The sequence below is a fragment of the Capra hircus genome, chromosome 6, assembly GCF_001704415.2.
Source record: "Capra hircus breed San Clemente chromosome 6, ASM170441v1, whole genome shotgun sequence".
Taxonomy (NCBI): Eukaryota; Metazoa; Chordata; class Mammalia; order Artiodactyla; family Bovidae; genus Capra; species Capra hircus.
The window spans coordinates 42516563-42538391 of NC_030813.1; the positions used below are offsets into that span (position 1 = coordinate 42516563).

General features: G+C 45.3%; 1 protein-coding gene across 2 annotated transcripts in view; it reads right to left on the bottom strand.

Annotated features, from left to right (window-relative positions):
* Positions 1-20135, bottom strand: part of ADGRA3 (adhesion G protein-coupled receptor A3) — a 129743-nt gene extending 109608 nt beyond the window's left edge. Inside the window, exon 1 of one of the 2 annotated variants that reach the window (XM_018049336.1) lies at positions 19606-20135. In XM_018049336.1, the coding sequence (XP_017904825.1) occupies positions 19606-19844 (239 nt within the window). In that variant the 5' untranslated portion in view covers positions 19845-20135. The remainder of the gene's footprint in view (positions 1-19605) is intronic. The other variant, XM_018049337.1, reaches the window with a different exon arrangement.

Genomic DNA, 21829 nt, shown 5'->3' on the forward strand with positions numbered 1-21829 from the left:
CTCTTACTACCCGGGTGACCTCGGGAAAATTAATGAGCTTCTATGCCTCCCTTGCTCAGGCACAGAAGAGGAATCATAATAATAATGACCTCATGAGGGAATTATGAGAATCAACTAATATAACACAACCCTTAAAAACACTTACGACAGGATCTGGCACACTCAACAAACATTACCAATTATTACTGGCCCATATTTCGACTGGATTATCTATCTCTTCTCACTAATTGGTAGAAGGTTCTTAATACATGGGAACCAGCAATTTCCAACAGATCTTCCAAAAATTCTTAGGCAGCTGGCCCAAATGCTGTGTGCCAGTCTCTGTTAGAAGATACTTAAGAGTTCAGAAACTATTACCAAGGAGTGAAATTATTATTTCTGACAAGCATAGTGCTCACCGCTAAGCAAAGAATTGTCTAATTCTTTCAGTAAGTAATCTACTGGGACTTCCCTGGGAGTTCAATGGTTAAGAACCTGCACTTTTACTCCTGGGGGTATGGGTTTGATCCCTAGGGCAGGGGGTGTCCCTTGTAGCTCAAATGGTAAAGAATACGCCAGCAATGCAGGAGACCTGGGTTCAATACCTCGGTCAGAAGATCCCTGGAGAAGGGAATATCTACCCACTCCAGTATTCTTGCCTGGAGAATCCCCGTAGGCAGAAGAGCCTGGCAGGCTACAATCCATGGTGTCGCAAAGAGCTGGACACCACCAAGCAACTACGACTTTCATACTTTGGGGAACAAAGATCCCACGTGCCTCAAAAAAAAAAAAAAAAAAGAAATCTCCTGAGACTTTTGTAAAATTCAGAGACACTCTTTCCATGTAGCTACTGAAACTGTATCAAACAGGAAAGAACCTGGATATGTACAAAAACCCATATGACCCCAAGATTATAAAACCAAACAATCCAGGCACTAACAGAGTTTTGGGGTTCCAGGACCATTGGCAAATGAGGGCATGTGTGCCACCACCTCCCCACCCTGTGCCAGAGCAGGCATCTGAACTGGCACTTTCCTGATAAGCTCAGACAACACTCCTGATGGCTGCTCCCAATTCACAGATGTTATCATTCAAGGAATCTGTTTACCACACTGGTTCTACAACAGAAACTCCATCACAGCAATTATGACCTCAATGTACTTTTTATAACTGGTGGAGGCATCGTGACCAGGAACTGACCTGCCCACTGAAGGTGAACTGTGTACAGAGAGAGAGTCAACAGGGAAGTGCTGTGAAGTAGAATCAGTCAGAACACTGGCATCAGAGGATGCGTAAACAAACCTGTGGCAACTGGGCAAAGCAGTAAGGGGGTGGGGGGAGCATGCAGGCAAGAAAAATAATCACATGATATAAAATCTGTAGCGTATCCATACAGTCTGGAAATAAAAGGGGAAAATATCTATGTGTCTGTGTATGTATAAAGTCAAAAAAAAGCATTTTCACCTTGCTTTAAAAAAGTATGCTTCTGAACTTTATGGACACCTTGTACATTCCTGTGATACTCAGAAACTCAGATAAGCAGACTGGTAGACTAACTGGGCTGGGACTTAATAATCTATATTTCTTTAACAGAGGAAAAGAATGAGGATGTGCAAAGAGATAGCCAGAGTTCAGTGCTAGAGCTAAAGGATTCAGATCTAACTCAGGGACCAAAAAAAAAAAAAAATCAGCTAACAGGATGAAAGCACAAAGTTCCATGTTGGTTTAGCCCTAGGGAAGGAACGAGGGCAGGTCTCAGCCCGCAACTGAGGGGCAATCAGCCTAAGAATGGTGAGAAAAGGCATGTGGCCAGATACTAAGGACTGCACAGCCCCAACATCTGCCAAGAAAACAGCCCTGCTATTATAATGCAACAAACCCCTTCTAATACACAATTTGACCTTCATCAAATGAGCATATTAACTCTGAGGATTTTTAAAAATATCTCAGTAATCTTGAATTTCAGCAGTTAGAAAGAATTAAAGATAACCTAGTTCAAAATCTTATTTCACTCTTCAGCAAAGTGATAGCCAGAAAAATTATGATGTGTAAAGGGTCACATTCTACTCAGCAGCAAAGCTAACAGAGCCCCTGAACACTTTGAGTCTTGTTGCTAATTCCTCTGTATCCTGCTTTCTAAGCATTTTTGTCAAACATGGAATAGGCATGCCAGCTCCCTGCTTACTCAGGCACAACTCTTACAGGTAGATGTGAGTGCTCCCTGACAAGAGAGTGTGAGATGGAGTCTCGTCCCATGGAGACCTATCAAAAATGCAACTATCCCCTATGATGTCACTATTCCTTTCATCTTAACAGAGCAGCAATGCCTGAGGTAGGTCATTTATTACTTGAAGATGTCACTCTAAGATAAAATTTTCGATCTCAGGAACACAGGTAAGAGGAGTATTTAATAATCAATAATACTACAGGGCAATCCTAAGTATGATGCTCTGATCATTCCCATAACCACTTGCTGATAGTAAAACGAGACACTACATTTGTCCTTGAGTTACTAGGACACAGTAAGTACTGAAGGAGAAATCTCAATTATTCCATTTTCCCATGTCAGCCAACTCTAAAGAAATGGTTCAAAGTAAAGAAGTTCCCCATCTCTTTTGTTCTGCAAAGGCTTACCCTCAACCCCTACTGCCATTATGAGCATTTATGAACAGAACAATAGTGAGAATTACAAGCTTAAAGGCCACATTCCTGGGCCAGAGCCTACACAGCATGTAACCTGAGAGGATCAATTTACCTGTCCATGCTCAGATGGCACACCTGAAAAATGGGGACAATGCCAAGCTTATGAAGTTATTTTAACGACTAAGATGTGTATGTGGAGCATTTGGCACTGAACCCAGCACGTGATAAATATCGCAATTAGAACCTGAGTTACTAGGACACAGTAAGTACTTAAAGTCTCAGTTATTCTATTTCCCCATCTGTCAGCCAGCTCTAAATAAATCATGAAGTGCTGCAGTCCATGGGGTCTCAAAGAGTTGGACACGACTGAGCAACTGAACTGAACTCAAAATCAGTTAAGGGCACTTATACCCAACTGAGCCTTGAAAAACATGGCGGTTAGGGCACCAACCCTCCACTCAGTGGAAAATCCAACTTACAGTCAGCTTTCAGTATACATGGTTCCTCCACATCTATGAATTCAACCCACCTCAGACCACGTAGTTCTTCTGCTGTTGTTCAGTCACTCAGTTGTATCCAACTCTTTGCAACCCATGGACCGCAGCACACCAGGCTTCTCTGTTCTTCAGTATCTCCCGGAGTTTGCTAAAACTCATGTCCACTGGGTCAGTGATGCCATCCAACCATCTCATCCTCTGTCACGCCTTCTCATGCCCTCAATCTTTCCAAGCATCAGGGTCTTTTCCAATGCGTTGGCTCTTCGCATCAGGTGGCCAAAGTATTGGAGCTTCAGCATCAGTCCTTCCGATGAATATTCAGGATTGATTTCCTTTAGGATTGATCAGTTCAATTTCCTTCCTGTCCAAGGGACTCCCAGGAGTCTTCTCCAGCACTACAATTCGAAAGCCTCAATTCTTTGGAGCTCAGCCTTCTTTATGGTCCAACTCTCACATCCCTACATGACTACTGGAAAAACCATACCTTTGACTAGATGAAACTTCTAGTCTGCTTTCTAATACGCTGTCTAGGTTTGTCATAGCTTTTCTCCCAAGGAGCAAGCATCTTTTAATTTCATGGTTGCAGTCACTGCCCCCAAAAAAATAAAATGTCACTGCTTCCACTTTTTCCCCCATCTATCTGCCATGAAGTTATGGGACCAGATGGCATGATCTTAAGTGTTTTGAATGTTGAGTGCTACGTTGTACTATAGTACTTACTGAAAGAACTTCCACTCATTAAGTGTAACCACAAAGTTCAAATTTTTGTTGTTCAAAGGTCAACTATATAAAGTTCGGCACGCCAAGGAGTTCGACAGAGTTCTACACCTTAGTTTGTGCTATTCATGGTAGTTTAAGGCCAATTATCGAGCTGGTTTGGGGAGAAAGTTGAACTAGCATTAAAACAAAAGTTTTTAACCACCTACATTAGCCAACTCAGTCATGGATTCTTTACAGTTACATCAGAAGTAGAAACAGCAGGTTTACCAAATTAATGTCAACAGAAAGCTGAGAGGTTTTCTGAGATCCTACTTCTCCTATTACAAGAAGGTTCTTCGCACTGGCTCTACTATCAACCTCCCAACAGAAAAATAAATAGTTTCTTTCCATTTATAAACTGTCACTATCTACTCTAAGATGGTGTAAGACTTAAGTTAAGACTTAGTGTAGGAGGTCTCCAAAATCCCCCCTCATCTCTGCTCCATGCAGCGACAACGAAACATCTGCAATTTTTAAAGTTCTATAAAACACTAAAAGGAAAAACAATGGAAACACTAATAAAGCTTAAAATGGGAAGTCTGACAAAGTCCTTACATCATGGCTCCAGTCTGTGGTTGCTAAGCTGTTCTAGTTAAGCTGATGGACAAGTTTTTCAACTTTATCCCTGGGGGAAAAACTCCAAGACAGCTCCCTTCCCGCCCCTAGTAAGGATCCCTGAAAAAAAATCAAGCCAAGGCAGACAGTTAACTACGTTTCTCTAAGTTGGCAATAATCTCAAGTAGACAATCTCTGTTTATGGTGTTTCAGGGTGGACAATACGCATTCCGTAGGGCTTTGCCTTCAAAAAAACACCATCCCCTAAGGAGGTACTGCTGTCTGTGGTCATCCTGGCAGGAAACCATGCAGCCAAGCTAGCCACTTCCTCACAGGAGCTGCTGAGCCCAAACCACGTCACACCGCTGCAATTTACTGATTAAGTCAGCATGGTGACATGGTAATGGAGGAATGAAAGAGCTCCGAGTTTAGCTGATTTCAGGCAAGGCACAGTGTAGAAATTAGACAATGGACTGAAACTGAAATAAGGTAAGGAAATGCCGGGCTGAATTCATCTTGCTTTTTAAGAAGCTTAATTGTGAAATAAGAAGAGTAACTACATGGTGCTGCGTTAAGGGTGGTATGAGGGAGGCGAGATTTTTGTTGTTTGTTTTAACAGAGGCTATGTATGTCAAGGGGCTTCCCTGGTGGCTCAGACGGTAAAGCGTCTGCCTGCAATGCGGGAGACCCGGGTTAGATTCCTGTGTTGGGAAGATCCCCTGGAGAAGGAAATGGCAATCCACTCCAGCACTCTTGCCTGGAAAATCCCATGGACGGAGGAGCCTGATAGGCTACAGTTCATGGGGTCGCTAAGAGTCGGACACGACTGAGCGACTTCACTTTCATGTATGCCAAGGAGAAACATCACAAACGAGGGGAAAAGCTTAAAACACAGAAAAGGTAAGTGACAGTCTCTCAAAAAGTAGAAGGGAAGTAGAGCAAGAAAAGGGTGGGGGGGGGGAACAAAGTAATATGTGTAAGAGAGAAAGGCTTTTCACTATCAAATACGGAGTGGGAGTTTAAGCCTCGACCTTGTAGGTTGGGTACTCCGCTTTGGAGACTCTCAAGCTTATCAGTGATAGATTCATCATCCTGTGTTAAAAATAATGCAAGATTCTTCTTCCAGTTCTACTTGAGGAAAAAAGGAAAAACAATGGGGAACATGGGCCTTATTTATACAAAGACTTATTAAGTGTTTATGTGATAGACACTGAGGATACAGAGGTAAAAATCACCATCAAGAGTTTACAATCTGGTGCAGCCACTATGAAAACACTACAGAGGTTCCTTAAAAATAAAAATCAGAACCACATGATTCAGAAATTTCACAGCTGGGTATACATCTAAAGAAAACAAAGACGCTAATTTTTAAAAATACATGCACCCAACGTTCGTAGCGGCATTATTCACAATTGCCAAGACAGAGAGGCAACTGAAGTGTTCAACGACAGTTGACCAGATAAAGACGACGTGGTACATACATACAAGAACATTACTAGGCCACAAAATAGAAGGAAACGCAACAAAGTTGACGGACTTAGGGAATATCACGCTAAGACAAGTAAGTCAGACACAGAAAGACAAACGCCCTATGTTATCATTCACTGTCGCTCAGTCCCTAAGTCGAGTCCCACTCTATGAGACCCCATGGACTAGCACGCCAGGCTTCCCTGTCCTTCACCATCTCCTGGAGTTTGCTCAAACTCATGTCCACTGGGTCAGTGATACCATCCACCCATCTCTTCCTCTGTCGTCCCCTTCTCCTCCTGCCCTCAATCTTTCCAAGCATCAGGGTCTTTTCCAATGAGTCAGCTCTCGCATCAGGCGCCCAAAGCATAGGAGCTTCGGCATGAGTCCTTCCAAGGGATAGTCAGGGTTGATTTCCGTTAGGATTGACTGGTTTAACTTCCAAAGGGATGGATGTAACAAAACAAAAAACAGACTTTGAGATAACAGAGAACAAACTAGTGATCACCAATGGGGAGAAATGGGGCAAGGGGCACAATAGGGGTAGGAAATTAAGAAGTACAACCTACTATATATAAAGTAAATAAGCCACAAGGATATATTGTACAGCACAGAGAAATATGACCATTATTTTGTTATAGATTATACTCCATTTAAGGGCTTCTCAGGTGATGCTAGTGGTAAAGAACCCATGCAGGAGATATAAGAGATACAGGTTTGATCCCTGGGTTGGGAAGATCCCATGGAGGAGGGCATGGCTATTCACTCCAGTATTCTTGCCTGGAGAAACCCATAGAGGAAACCGGCGGGCTACAATCCATAAGTTTGCAAAGAGTCAGACATGACTGAAGTGACTTAGTATATACACAGGCATAGTCCATTTAAAGTTACAAAAATACTGAATCACTATGTTGGACATTTTGAAACTAAACCAACTATACATTACATCAATTTTTTAAAAAGTTCACGATCTGGTAAGACAGAAGGATTGTAAATAAATAATTCCAAAGATTATGACAGCTGCAGTAATGCAAGCAAAAGTGAGGCAGGATGCGGGTACAAGGAATGGAGGGGCCAGCCTAGCACTGATTGCCAAGGTGGACTGCAAATTCCATGGTATTGGAAAGAGTTTAGAAATCTCATCAAATCTTCACCAGCAAGGGAGAGTTTACACTTGGTCTTGTTTCAAACAAACAAAAGGAAGGTTAAAAAAAATTTTTAATCTAATAGAAAGCCCATCTGCCTTAAACATGGTACTAGAGATGAACACACCCCTAGTCAATTACTCTTTGCCTTTCCCGAGAAAAGAGTTGGGAAGAACTGCACAATAAAACAAAGAATGCTTTTAAGTCTTATCTTGATGGGAAATGAATCAACTTAATTAGACTTAGATTCAAGCAGTCTTGAAGAAAGAGAAGTTTAGCAACTGCATCACAGAGTCTGTGTTACAGCTGCATCTCCAAAGCCCGCTTTAAGCTTCCTTCAATTAAATCTCAGGAGGGTTCAGACTGAAGTGTCATCCCCAACACAATTTACAACCTGCTTTCTATCCAGCTCACGATAGGAGGCGATCACAGAAAGGCCAATGAAAAGCCTACCACTCTTCTAGGTGCGAGAGTGGCGGGAGGGGACAAAAAAGTCTCCAAGCTCCATTATCTAGGGGAGGCAAGATCACATAGATGGAACTATTTATTCTAATTCAGCAATGTCTTCATATAGGGAATGAATTTAACTCACAATCACCTACTGTATATTATGTCCCATACTGGGAGGATGCAGGGGAGGAGTAGGGGTGCAGCTTGGGGAGCTTAGATTACCCACAGGGGTCTTTATTTCTCCCCAGCCTGGGTGGCGGACATGCTTGTTCCTATTCTGGGGAAACACCTTGGCCTGCAAGTACAGGAGTCCCTCCTATCCACAGGGGATACGCTTCAAGGCCCCCAGCGGATGCCTCCAACTTCAGTATCTTTTATGCACTATTTTTTTCCTATATATACATTCTCTGATAAAGTTTAGTCTTTAAAGAAGGCACAGTAAGATTATCAGCAATAAACTAAGACAATTATGACAACACATTGTAATCAAAGTTCTATGCAGGTGGTCTCCCTCTCAAAAGATCTCATTGCACAAATGAAAAAGGTCTTTTCCATCTAACTAAGCATTTATCACACACTGTGGCCATAATTTTTGCAGTCTGTGGTGCAACAGTAAAATGAGCACGGATTCTTTTTTCTTCACTATTTCATGGCTAGAGATTTGTTCTTACTGTAGATCTTAGCAACCTCATTATATTTGATTATTTTTCCTTCTGTGTTAAATCTAGAACTTTCACTTTTTCACTTAAGCATTTTACAGATTTCTCTTTGGCACCTTTGCATTGCCAGCATCAATACTCCTAGACGTGCGGGGTCGTTACAAAGAAAAACAAGGGTGGCTGGAACAGAAGGCACGAGCTTCCAGGACAGTCGATCTGAGGACACAGGACCCAGACAGCCACCAAGTGTCTAACAGGCAGATACGCCGGACAGAAGGATGATTCCCATCCCAGGCAGGAGAGAGCGAGACTTCATCATACTACTCAGAACGGTGCACAATTTAAAACTTATGAACTGTTTATTTCTGGAATTTTCCATCTAATAGTTGTGGCCCATGGTTCACCACAAGTAACTGAAACTGGGTGTAAAGGAGGATTACTGTACAATTCTTGACTAGTTGGAAGCACTGCTTTTGCTTGTAGAGCCAGCAATCCTGCCAAAAGATTTTCTTCATGTTCATGCCACTGTCATCCAAAAGAATTTAATAAAAATAGCCTAAGAAGTAGAGAGTGAGGATGACTGTCAATTGAGCCTTCTTTGTCTAAGACTGCATTCCACAAGCATGCCCTTCCCCCCTCCATACTGATTATTCAGGAAGAAAAGATTTCAAATATGTACAATTCAACCATTACATAATTTAAACATAACATGGCAAAATATGGGAAGGAAAAGAAGGGCAAAAGATATCTGTTATTTAACCTAAGAACCAAGAATGTCAGTCATGTGAATTGATAAAGACCTAAAAGCAACTAGCATATGCCTTCTATATGAGTGGATTTAGCCTCTCAACAAAATCAAGTGTCCTGCCAGGAAATATCTCTTGTCCTCATTTGCCCAACATGCTTGTCCATTATCAAGTCAAGAACATGACCAAGGTGTCCACAATCCTGCCTCCTCAGTCCCAGCCAAAGCAGCAAGAAAATAATGAAAGTACTACATTTTCAGATGATGAGTGGTCACTCAAAAAATCTAAGTGTCAGCTGAGTGGTAAAAACAACTAGTGGAAACCAAACATGTACAGAGAAGTTGACCAAATACAAATGATCCTTTTGCAGACATTTCAAAAATATATGAAACTGCACTTACAATGAGGATATAAATTAAAATAAGCTCTTTTATTTTTTTTAATAACTTAGACAAGATCAAACAAAAAATTCTCAATAGGTAGATACTTGGGGAATTGGGCCTCTCATGGATTCTCTACACTTTTTTACTATTTTATATTAATAATGATTTATTATCAGAAATAAATCTCTATTTTAAATATACAACAAAGGATTAAGGCAGACCAAGGCAGGGGCTGTTACGTGCTTCGCTGACTGCTCCACCTGAGCATCAGGCCCTCACATACCGGTTTGCTGCCCTGAGACTCTCTCCGTTCATCCTTTCAGTGGCACAACGCGTCCCCACAACCTTCCTGTCCTTAGCCCCATGCTGCTGCTGCTGCTGCTGTTCAGCTGCTCAGTCGTGTCCAACTCTTAGCAACCCCACGGGCTATAGCCCGCCAGGCTCCTCTGTCCATGGATTTTCCAGGCAAGAGTACTGGAGTGGGTTGCCATTTCCTTCTCCAGGGAGTCTTTCCAATCCAGGGATCAAACCTGCGTCTTCTGCACCGCAGGCGGACTCTTTACCCCTGAGCCCTCTGGGAAGTCGTTAACCTCACAGCTTGATAGTAAATCCTAGTTCAGCATATCATTCCCCACTTTACATATAGTCACCTTTCTCCTCTCTTATGAATAAGACCCCAACCTAAAGCTCTCAGTTCTCTGTCCTAAAAACATCTCCTGATTTCTGTTCATCCTTGCTCCACTTGGAACAGCCCCCTTCCCCTTGAGGCAGCTGTCCTCAGTCTGCTCCACTGCTCGCTCTTCTACCTTCTTTTGTTGCAGCAGATGACAAGTGGTGAAGAAAACACCTAGAAAACAGGTTCTTAGCCCAGGTGATAAGAGAATCACCCGCAGAGCTGTGAAAAATACCAGCTTCCAGGCCCCATCCTGGAACAGTCAAATCAGATCATGAGACCTATGGCCCAGACATCTGAGCTTTTAATGCTCCCAGATGATTCAAAGCAAGGTGAAAAGTCTTAACAGCAAACTCAGCAGCCAGGTTACAGGAAGGTGGAAATAACTGTTCCCCCAAATCCCTCCCCAAGCTGGGCTGGGATACAGGGTCTGGCTCAGTGGGGTTCCCACCTGCAGCACCCTCCACACAAACCTTACCACTGTGTGTGTGTCACAATATGAAAATCCTCAGAAAGAACTGCTCTGAGTACTGGAGGTGATTACGTGCTACAGGAGATCAGAGACGTATGAGGTGAAGGAAAGATTCTGTGCCCAGCAGACAGATGTGAGGGAAAAGCAAAGGTGGCCCCTGCCCACCATGGTCTATCAGTCCCATTGGTTATGTTGTTCCTAAACCAGTCTTGCAGATCTCTCTTCAGAAACCTCAACGCCTATAATAATTTTTGCAAGTCCACCAGTTCCCCCTCCCACCCCCACCCCCGTTATCTCCGGCTCTCATAGCAGAGTATAGCAAAGGAAGAGGATGCGGGTTAAACTGTGTCACTAAGAGGCAGACCAGGGAGATGTTGTGTTTCTGGAAGGCAAGAAAGAGGTGGAGTTCCAGAAAGGAATACAAGCACATGAGACTAGGATAAAACTGGTCTAACAGCCAAAAACCATCACACAAGCCCACCGAAAATTACGTCGACAAGAGGCAGAGTAGGCACTGAATAACTATTTGCTGAGCAAACACAAAAGCAAGCAGTTTGAAAAACTAGGATAGGAATTATGAAGACAGCCACTAGAGAAGAGTGATTACCAAAAGCCTGGCCTTTGGAAGGCCCCTGCTGTGTGTGGGAAAGCAGATTTAAACCTGGGCTTGCAGCCTGCAGACAAAGGGTACTGGGGGGAAGCTAGGTGGGCACAGGGGGATGGGGGAAGTCCTAGATGATTCTTATACCAACCCCTTCCATTTACTCCCTTCAGGCTCTGAGGACAAGAAAAGGTTACCTGAGTGAAATGCCCGATATTTGCAAGGTAAACATCAGCATGGCACTACTAGTGGCCAGGACAGACCTGTCTCTTCTGTGGGGTGACCACTACAGCTCTGTTCTGTCCCAACATGCAGGAGTTTCCCTCACCACACATGCAAAATTTAAAAAAAAAAAAAGCTTGGGAGAGACTGCTTAATTTAAAACTCCCTCTTTAGACTAAAATTATCTGCGTGTGAACATAAAAACAAGCTAAACCATCCATAAAGCATTAAAAATTTTATTAAAACAAATTTAGTCAGGCAACTATTAAAAACTCATTGAGCAAGTCTGCATCTACAGCTTCCTAATTTTGGCAAAAAAAAAAACTGACTTAATAAGTTACTAAAATTTTAAGAATTCTGTATTCTATATTTTCATCTGTTTTTGAGAAAAATGTTGACAACAATGAATTAGTTATGTTCTCTGCACTTAAGATTTCTCCATGTGAGGGATTTCCACGGTGGCCCAGTGGTTAAGAATGCTCCCTGCAATGCGGGGGACTCGGGTTTGATCCTTGGCAGGGGAACTAAGATCCCTCAGGCACCAGAGCCCTTAACTACTGAAGCCAGTGCTCTGTTACAGAAGATCTGCCTGATGCAACGAAGATCCTGTGTGCCACAATTAAGACTCGACACAGCTGAATAGAGCTGCTATAATTAAACAAACAAAAAAAAAATTCCTCCATAGGAGGAGAGCCAATACAGAAAACAACTATTTTCAGAGACACAACTAAATAGGAAGGGAAAAGAAGTCCTACATGCAACTCTAAGAAATTTCACCCTGTGTTGTTTTCTGAGTACTTTCAGGAGTTTTTACTTTGTTGTTTTTGCCTATTTAAAAAAAAAACAAACAAACACCTTTATAGGTTTGGAAAGTTCCTATGTCTCTTTCTAGTATTTTATTTCTGATTTATTGCCAAACCCACCATCTCCTCATCAAATACTCCCGATGCTGGAGGACTCCAAAGCAGGTAAAAAGCAACAGGATTCAGGGGCTGGGTCATGCAAAACTTCACCAGATTGGAAAAACACTTCCCTTGTAGCTCAGTTGGAAAAGAATCTGCCTGAAATGCAGGAGACCAGGGTTCGATTCCTGGGTTGGGAAGACCCCCTGGAGAAGGAAATGGCAATCCACTCCAGTATTCTTGCCTGGAGAACCCCATGGACAGAGGAGCCTGGCAGGCTACTCAGGGTCCCAAGAGTCAGACACAACTCAGCGACTACACCACCACCACCAAGACTTGCATTCATAGACCAAATGCCTAAGTCCGCCCAAAATTCTTCAGTATTTCTGATCAACCTGCCAAAACACTGTTTTACATGTTTCAGTTCAGTTCAGTCACGCAGTCGGTGTCTGACTCTTTGCGACTCCATGGATGGCAGCACACCAGGCTTCCCTGTCCATCACCAACTCCCAGAGCCTGCTCAAACACATGTCCATTGACTCAAACACATGTCCATTGACTCAAACACATGTCCACTGATGTGGTGATGCCATCCAACCATCTCATCCTCTGTTGTCACCTTCTGCTCCTCCTTCAATCTTTCCCAGCATCAGAGTCTTTTCAAATGAGTTAGTTCTTCACATCAGGTGGCCAAATTATTGGAGCTTTCGCATCAGTCCTTCCAAAGAATATTCAGAACTGATTTCCTTTAGGACTGAATGGTTTGATCTCCTTGCAGTCCAAGGGACTCTCAAGAGTCTTCTCCAACACCACAGTTCAAAAGCATCTACTCTTTGGTGCTCAGCTTTCTTTACAGTCCAACTCTCACATCCATACATGACTACTGGAAAAATCATAGCTTTGACCATATGGACCTTAGTCTGAAAAGTAATGTCTCTGCTTTTGAATATGCTGTCTAGGTTGGTCATAATTTTCTTCTAAGGAGCAAAAGTCTTTTAATTTCATGGCTGCAGTCATCATCTGTAGTGATTTTGGAGCCCAAGACAATAAAGTCTCTCACTGTTTCCATTGTTTCCCCATTTATTTGCCATGAAGTGATGGGACCGAATCCCATGATCTTCATTTTTTGAATGTTGAGTTTTAAGCCAGCTTTTTCATTTTTCTCTTTCACTTTTATCAAGAGGCTCTTTAGCTCTTCTTCGTTTTCTGCCATAAGGGTGGTGCTATCTGCATATCTGAGGTTATTAATATTTCTCCAGCAATCCTGATTCCAGCTTGTGCTTCATCCAGCCCAGCGTTTCTCATGATGTACTCGGCATAGAAGTTAAATAGGCAGGGTGACAATATATTTGACATACTCCTTTTCCAATTTGGAACCAGTCTGTTGTTCCATGTCTGGTTCTAACTATTGCTTTCTGACCTGCACACGGATTTCTCAGGAAGGTAAGGCGGTCTGGTATTCCCATCTCTTTTAAGAATTTTCCACAGTTTGTTGTGATCCACAGTCAAAGGCTTTGGCGTACTCAATAAAGCAGAAGTAGATGCTTTTCTGGAACTCTCTTGGTTTTTCTATGATCCAATGGATGTTGGCAATGTGTGCTTACCATACACATAAGATGATGTGGGTCAAACGTAACTGCCCATATTTATATCTGTTCTTGAATCGGGGACCCAACAGCCATGAAATGCTGACCTAAATGTTCTCACTGGCCATAAAAGGGTAAAATTTTGAATTCACATCGCTCCACTTGTCCTGACCTCCCACCATATAGTCCTATCATTGCTGGCATTACTCTTATCAATTAAGAGTGATTACATTCCCACCCACTGAGGTCTCAGAGCCCTTCCTTTGACAGGAAATGCTTTAGGAACTCGTCAAGTATCCCATAAAGTGACACAAGAGCACAGATAAGAAGCACTTCCCAAGTTTAGAGAAGGTTCAGAGCGGTGGAAGAGGCACACAAGAGTCCACAGCAACTGGGCTAGATTAATGAGGACCCAGATTTTTACCAGGAAAGAGGCATCAGGCAAGACTGGCAAACTTAGCCGAGGCATACAGGAGGCAAAATACATAAAAATCTGCTCAGGGGACAAGCAGAGAATTTGGGTATATTATTGATCCTCGGATGAAAGAATTATGGCTTATTCTAGCCATCCCTAGCACTCAGAGCCATCCCTAGCACTCAGAGTTGTGCGTACAATATTAATAGTGTCTCAAAAGATGTGGATGGGGAAAAAAGGCTGTGCTGAGAATGGGAAAATATAGCTACAGAGAAGACCTTTCATTCATGATAAAAACCTTGATCCACATGAATTCAGACCACAGCAGCTGTCCGTGATGTTCATTAAAATCTCCCTGGTCCTTCTCGTCCTCTGTTATCCTCACCTGGCGAAGCAGCCTGGCTAATATCCACTGTTCTCATCTCTAAGCTGAAAGCAGCTGAAGAGAAGGAAAAAAAAAAAAAAATGCTGACCATCTGCCTCTGAATTGGATCACAAGGCAAAAATGGACACCACTCCACCGGGGTGACATTTCTCCAACCCCCAGGTCCTTTCCAAAAGGGCCACTTCACTCTTCATTCACTTTCTCTTCACACCATCTCCTCACCCTCTTCCCGCACTCTGCTTCTAGGTCTTTGAGAAAATAAATGCCAGGGGGCAGCAAAGCCCTCTGCATCCCACATGCCCTCCTCCGCGGTCTCTCACCCACCATTTTGCCTGAGCTCCCTCCAGTCACCACTTGGGGATGGAACACCCCCCTCCATCTAAAAGCCTAACACCCAACCTGGGCTCCAGCTCCCATCATATCTCACCTTCCACCATCCATTTCTCCCTCTCCTAACTATTCCCAACTATACTCAGCAGGATGCAAAGATTCTCTTTCCTCACACCAAACTTCTTCCTCATCAAGGTACTAGCACCACCATCCTCACACAGATCTCCTTTTAATCCACCCCAATCTGCCTCCTGCAGCCTCTGGCCCATGGAGGGCACCAAAGCTGTCAAGTCCAGCTTGTTCTTACTGTTCCCGACCTCGCAGCATCTCTCCACTGGGGCACCTCCATTCCTGTCTTCAAACCTGAACTCCCCTTGGCTTCTATGACCAAATACTCCCCGGTTGCTGCCCCCCAACCTCACCAGCTGCTCCTTCCTTCTCAGGCCCCTCCACTGCTCCAGGGGACTTCAGCCTGGGCCCCTCCTCCTTCCCATTTGGACACACTCCCCTAAACTGACCTCGACCAGACTGGTGCTTGAAACACCACAGACAGACCAATGGTTCTTTTCAGCAGGGCCAATTCATCACCACGCCTCATTGCAACTGCAGGGCGCCCTCTCTCCCCTAGCTCAAAACCCAAACCTTTCCCTTCCCTCAGGCCGTGCTCAAGTCTTAACCTCTCCAGGAAAATTTTAATACGTTCCCAGGCCTCCACGGACCCACCCACAGTTCTCTCCTCTTAACAGGCTTCCTAAAGCATTTAAACAATCAGCAGTACAGAATTTATTACTTAATTACAGACATTCTGAGATTGTTCCCTAGATGTCTGCTTTGCTTCGATGCAAATTGTCCCTCTCCAACCAGACTGAAGTTTCCAAACACCAGCACTTCTTTTTGTGTACCTGGCGCTGAGCTGCATACACTGGTGATGTCCAATTACCAGTCCTCTGATAGCAAAAGAATGTAACATTTTATAAAAGTAAAAACCAAACCCAAGCATTATTTTAGTCTGTTAAACAGTCCGAAAAACATCTGGATTTTGTTCCAAAGTTACTTAACATATCATAAATTTTTTAAGAAAGAAACCTTTATCTACAATCACCATGTAGCATCACCAGGAAAACACTAACTATTGGAAGACCAAGACTAAATCTGTGAAACTTTCTACCACTGATGTCTTCAGAATTTTAAAAACTTAATATTGAGCATTTCACACGAAACACAGGAATAAACAGACTTCCAACAAAAGCATTAATGCAGTTAAATTTGTATTCCGTTTGTGCATAAAAATAATAAATGAAACGTAATCCTTTAATGCAGAAGGCTACATAGGATACAAGGAACAAGAGTGGTCAAGCTGAGGATTTCTGCCAAACCTCTCTAGAAACACAGCTATGAAAATAACCGTTGTTCACTAAGATCATAGAAGGATCTGACGGAGAAGGAAATGGCCACCCACTCCTGTATTCTTGCCTAGAGAAACCGATAGACAGAGGAGCCTGGTGGGCTGCTGTCCATGGGGTCGCACAGAGTCAGACACGACTGAAGCAACTTAGCGTGCATGCATGCACTGGAGAAGAAATGTAAACGCACTCCAGTGTTCTTGCCTGAAGAATCCCAGGGACAGGGGAGCCTGGTGGGCTGCCGTCTATGGGGTCGCATAGGGTCAGACACGACTGAAGTGACTTAGCAGCAGCAGAAGGATCTGAGCTTTACGCTACATTGAAGTCCAGTTCATCCACTAAGAATAAATAATCTTATTTTTCATTATCAAAGAAAAAGAAAACTTCAATCCTTGCCATCCTTTCAACCCCCCACTCGGCAGCCACATCACAACTCAGCTGTAAACGTTTGGCCACACCGAAGGAATTAGAGAGCCTGCCTGTCCTTGACTTGTCCCCAGAGCACCCCTAACCCCTGCCACCACCACCACCACCATTCCAAGCACTAGACAAGTGTCCTTGACATTCCAGCAACTTCAAATGCACAGCTCCTCAAGCATCTCCACTACACTGGGCCTGCCGGGGACTCCCCCGCTCTCATCCCATTTCCTCCACAGTATCTTTCTCATACTTCTCAAATTGGCTATGGGTTCTCAGATCCTTGACCCCACCCACTATGCCCCAGAGCAACCTCGACTGCCCTCTTATGGGTTCCTTTTGCTAACTGTGCTCCCTGATATTACAGTGTTAACCGTACTGTCCTGAGACTTCATGAAACTTTCTCCTCAAATCTCTGTGAGTTCCTGGAGAAGAAAGACAATGTTTTTGTCTATATTCGTATGAACTGAAAAGTGAGTGTGCCCCAAAACCAAAGGTCCAAGTTCTCACCCCTAGTACCTCTGAAAACAACCCTGCTGGGAAACAGAGTTGGTTTTTGTGGGTTTTTCTGCAGATGGAACCAAGTCATGAATCTTGAGAAAAGAGCCTGGTGGACTTCCAGTGGACCTTTAAATTCAAAGACTGGTGTCTCATAAGAGAAAGGAGAGTATTTGAAAGACACCACAGGGAACACCACAGGAAGAGAGAAACAGACTGGAATTGAGCTGCCACAAGCCAAGGAAAGTCAGAAGCTGGAAAGAGGCAAGGATTCTCCAGAGCCTTGGCAGGAACATGGCCCTGCTAAAACCCTTGCTTTTGGACTTCTGGCTTCCAGAATGGTGAGAGAAGAAATTTGCTGTCTTAAACCATCAAACTAGTGATTAATCTACCACAGTCCTAGGAAAATAACACCTAGTCCAAACCTCAACACACTGCCAATGATCTAGAAACGATTTAATAAAGAAAAAAAAAATTGTGTTGAACTAAAGAAGATGAAGACAGGGAGTGAAGATGAAAAGCATGTGAACTGCAGGGCAAGAATCCAGGGCACAGACCCCCTCGCTATACATTTATCATGGGAACTTGGGCAGGTCACTTATCTACTATGACCCTCTAATTTATTCTCTAGGAAAACAAGGAAACTGGCCCAGAACACCCCCCCCCCCGCAACACACACACCATTCTGATACACCTGAAACCAACTTCATCCAGAACATCAACTTTATCTGATCCTTAATTATAATTCTTCTCATTCACTAAATTGTATTATTTTTACTTTAAAGGGCTTTCAGGTGCAAAAAAAAGATTAAAATGACATTTCAAAGGCACATATTTTAATCAGTTTGTTAACATTCAATGAAATAGCTTGATCATATGCTGAAAAGTTATTTTCTACAATATCAACTTTTTTCCCCCCTGTGAAATCAACAATTTAGGAAATATCGACCTAAACTTGAATCAGCTTAAGTGCTACTGATTCAGAAGCCAAATATATGACTAATTTCTTCAGAGTAGCAAGGGATATCTCCAAAACAAAGGTTTTCTCCACTTGACTCCAGACTGTAATTATGGGCCCATACTCAAGATTTCCACTTCAAAGAATCTGGCTAAGAAATAAATACAGCTGCTGCCACTACCAAGTGGTCAAGTGTTGGTAAAAGAATCAAACAAAACAAAAACTCTTTTACCTTTTTCAGGCCTCCATAAACAGAAACACACACAATTTTCCTGTGTTAAACCTTTCCTAATTCAAACAAATGGAAACGAAGAACAAAGGTGTTAGTAATGAAATCTGTACTTACTCATAAATCCTGCTAGGGTTAGTTTGGGTTAAATTAAAAACCATATTTCTGGGCTAAATTAAAAACCATATTTTAAGTTCTTTCACAGGTCACGCTGTTCCTCTTGCCTTCATGTTTTTATAGTGGCAGCCTTGATTCTTTTTTAGGAAACCAACCAAAACAACACAGAGGCACACAGCGCCGAGGGACTCATATTTCAGTTCGACAAAATACCCATTAGAAACACTTTTAAACTTTCCCAAACCAATTCATTGTTCAGAAAATAAAATCAAAAGTCACCGGGGCCAAGGGTTCAGCCAGAATTGGCAGAACCACGCTTGTAAAACTGGACAGTGAATCGTAACACAAACTGAGTTACGAGACCAAAAATTTTTCTTTCCAGGTGGAAACTCAATCCGAAAATCAAGTCCCTTGAGATGGAAGGCTCAACAAACCCAGTTTGCAAATCTGAAGTTCTCGGCTTTAAAGATAAGCTCTCATACCCAAGAAACCGGGGGTCGAAGGTGCACAATTTCATCTCAAATATATTTCTGGGCCCTTAAAAATAACTCTTATTTTACAAGGTGCTCTTTAATGTAATAAAACTCAGCTAGCAAAAGCAAAGGAAACAGTCTGGAAGTTTGGAGATCACACACAGGGGCGTTCAAAGTCCCTGTGTGGCATTAGTATCCTGCAAACTAGCGTCCCAGTAACTTAACGTGCAAGCTGAAGGGCTGGCCCTTCTAGCCCAGCTCTGTTTTCCTGCCGCCCAAGCACAGGATGAATGAGCTTTCACTCCGCCGCTTGCATGTTTACTCGCATCCTCACGTGGCACCGCGCAGCTCACAAGCACTGCGCCGGGACCGCGCGGGGGAACCCTAAAACTTTTACTTTGTAAACTAGCGGAGCGACGCGGACACACATCCGCTTGCCAGCCACAGAAACGCCTCCGGGCCGAGCCCCCCGCCCCCCCGTTCCCCAGCATCAACCCCCGCCAGAGGCTCCATGCACACAAAGGCGCGGGGGTGGCGACGGGACCCTCTTCCAAGTTGCGAGAAAGAAGCAGCACGACGGAAAGCGCTGGGACCGAGGAGACCGGGCGCCAGGACAGAGGGGCGCTCCGCGGGCTACTCACAGGGTGACCGTGCGGTTCGGCAGCGTGTCCGGGGGCAGGACCTGCGCGAGCTCCAGGCTGCTGCACACCACCTTGCCCTCGGCGGCGCCCGCCGCCCTCCCGGCCCCTCTGAGCCGCCCGTCGTGCTTGCAGCCCGGGGGCAGCGCCACGGCCCCGCCGCCCAGCAGCGCGAGCAGCGCCAGCGGCAGCAGCAGAAGAGGCGACGGCGGGCGGCCCCGCGGGCGCCCGGGCCGTTCCATGCTGCGGGCCGGGCGGCCGGCCGGGGCCTGCGGGCCGAGCGACGCAGCGCTGGCCTAGCGGGCCGCCCCGGTGTCCCGGCGGACTGGAGCGCAGCGCGGGCCCGGCGGCGCCCGGAGTCTCGTGGTGGCCGGAGGACGCGCCCTCCTCGGCGCGGACATGCTCCTTTGTCCGCAGCTGCTGCGCTCGGCCTCCGGGGAGCCGCGGGGTCACGGCCGCGTGAGTCCCAGCGCCGCTCTACGGCCGGGCGGGAGCGCCGCCGCTTCCTCCACCTCCTCCTCAGTCGCCGCCGCCTCCCCCGGCCACTGCCCGCGGCGGCTCCTCCCCGCCCGCCGCCCCCGCCCCTTCCCCTCCGCCTCCTCCTCCTCCTCCTCTACCTCGGCCGCTCCGCTCCCCTCGCCGCGCGCCGCTCGGGGAAGGAGGGGCGTGCTCGGACATGTGCGCCGCCCGCCGCGGAGCCGGACCCCCGGTACCTAGGCGCTCCCGGCTTCTGGGCCGGCGTTGGGGGCTGCGGGAGTACCGTAACCCGTAGGGAGGGCGGAAGAAAGTTCTAGTCCAAACTCCAGCCACGGTGGCCACTCTCGCACGCTTCTCTACTCTTCTGCCGCAACCCTCCAGACAAAGGCGCCCCGTGTGTCCCTGGGGGCCGCGCGTTCCGCCCGGCGAGCCCCAGTCCTGGGCTTGGGGAAGGGGAGGAGAGCAGGATTCAATTTCTTTGTAGTACCCAAGAAAGAAGAGAGTGCCGCAAACCAACGTCTTCAAAGGAATCGCCTTCCCTCCTCTGTAGACCTCTCGAACCTCCTCTAGGCACTCCGTAGACCCATTTGTCCCAGATACAGCCGAGCTGGGAACAGGGTCCTGTCCCAGAAAAGGACCCTCCAAAGCCGTTTCTGGCCTTCAGCAATTCCACTTATAACCTCTGCAAAGGATGCATTGGGGCCTCGATGGACCGGCAGCCTTTGGAAAAGGAAATTTCCCTCTGGTATCCAAAGATACCTGAGATATAACCGGTTAGATCAATTGCGAGCAAACCAGCCAAGAAACTCAAGAGGAATCTATTTGTCTTCTAGGCAGTGCTGCCAACCCCGCGCTAACATTTGCAACACCCAGGCTCACCTACCCTATATTTAAATATTTACAAGGAGTGTGTCAAACCTTCAAAAAATATATATTCTGTGCTCTCATCTTGAGAAATACTCCTTAATAACAACCTGGAAAGCCAGGTGTGTGTACCGAGCTCTCAAATACCTTGGAGTTACACCTCATAAGCGGTAGGGAAGAAGGACGTACACCCCAGCACTTGGTCTACACACTTAGGTGACTTTAACTTCTGTGCCCGCTCCATTCATGAGCAAGAGGAGCTTTCTGCACGCTTGTGGACACACCAGCCTCTCAACGAAACTCCATGCACACCCTCAAGCAGCACGTGCACACCCTCAAGTGGTATTGGCAGCCCTTCAGGCTTAGGAGTGCAAACACCAGTTGTTTGGCCCTCCCTTAAGAGGAAAATTCTGGAAAGAGGCCTGCTCAAGCCCTGATAGAGCTTCCCAGGTGGCAGTAGCTGCAAAGAATCTACCAGCAATGTAGGAGACGCGAGAGAAGCGGCTTCGATCCCAAGATGGAGAAGATCCCCTGTACGAGGGCATGGCAACCCAACCCAGTATTCCTGCCTGGAGAATGGCATGGACAGAGGAGCACGACGGGCTATAGTCCATACAATCGCAAAGAGTTGAACTGGACTGAAGGGGTTTAGCGCACAGCTCACAGGACCTGGAAGTAGCAATGGGAATTTTCAGTCACTGAATTCCAGGAGCCTGGGCTCCTTGGACAAGGTCTAGTGACAGAAAGGGGACACAGGCTCTTAGGGAATAAGTCCCTTGGCCCTGGAGATTTTTCACCCTTTGGGGAGGAGAGCTTGGTTGGTGCCCTGTAAAACGCAGACCCAGGGACTTCCCTGGTGGTCCAGCAGTTAAGACTCCTGGCTTCC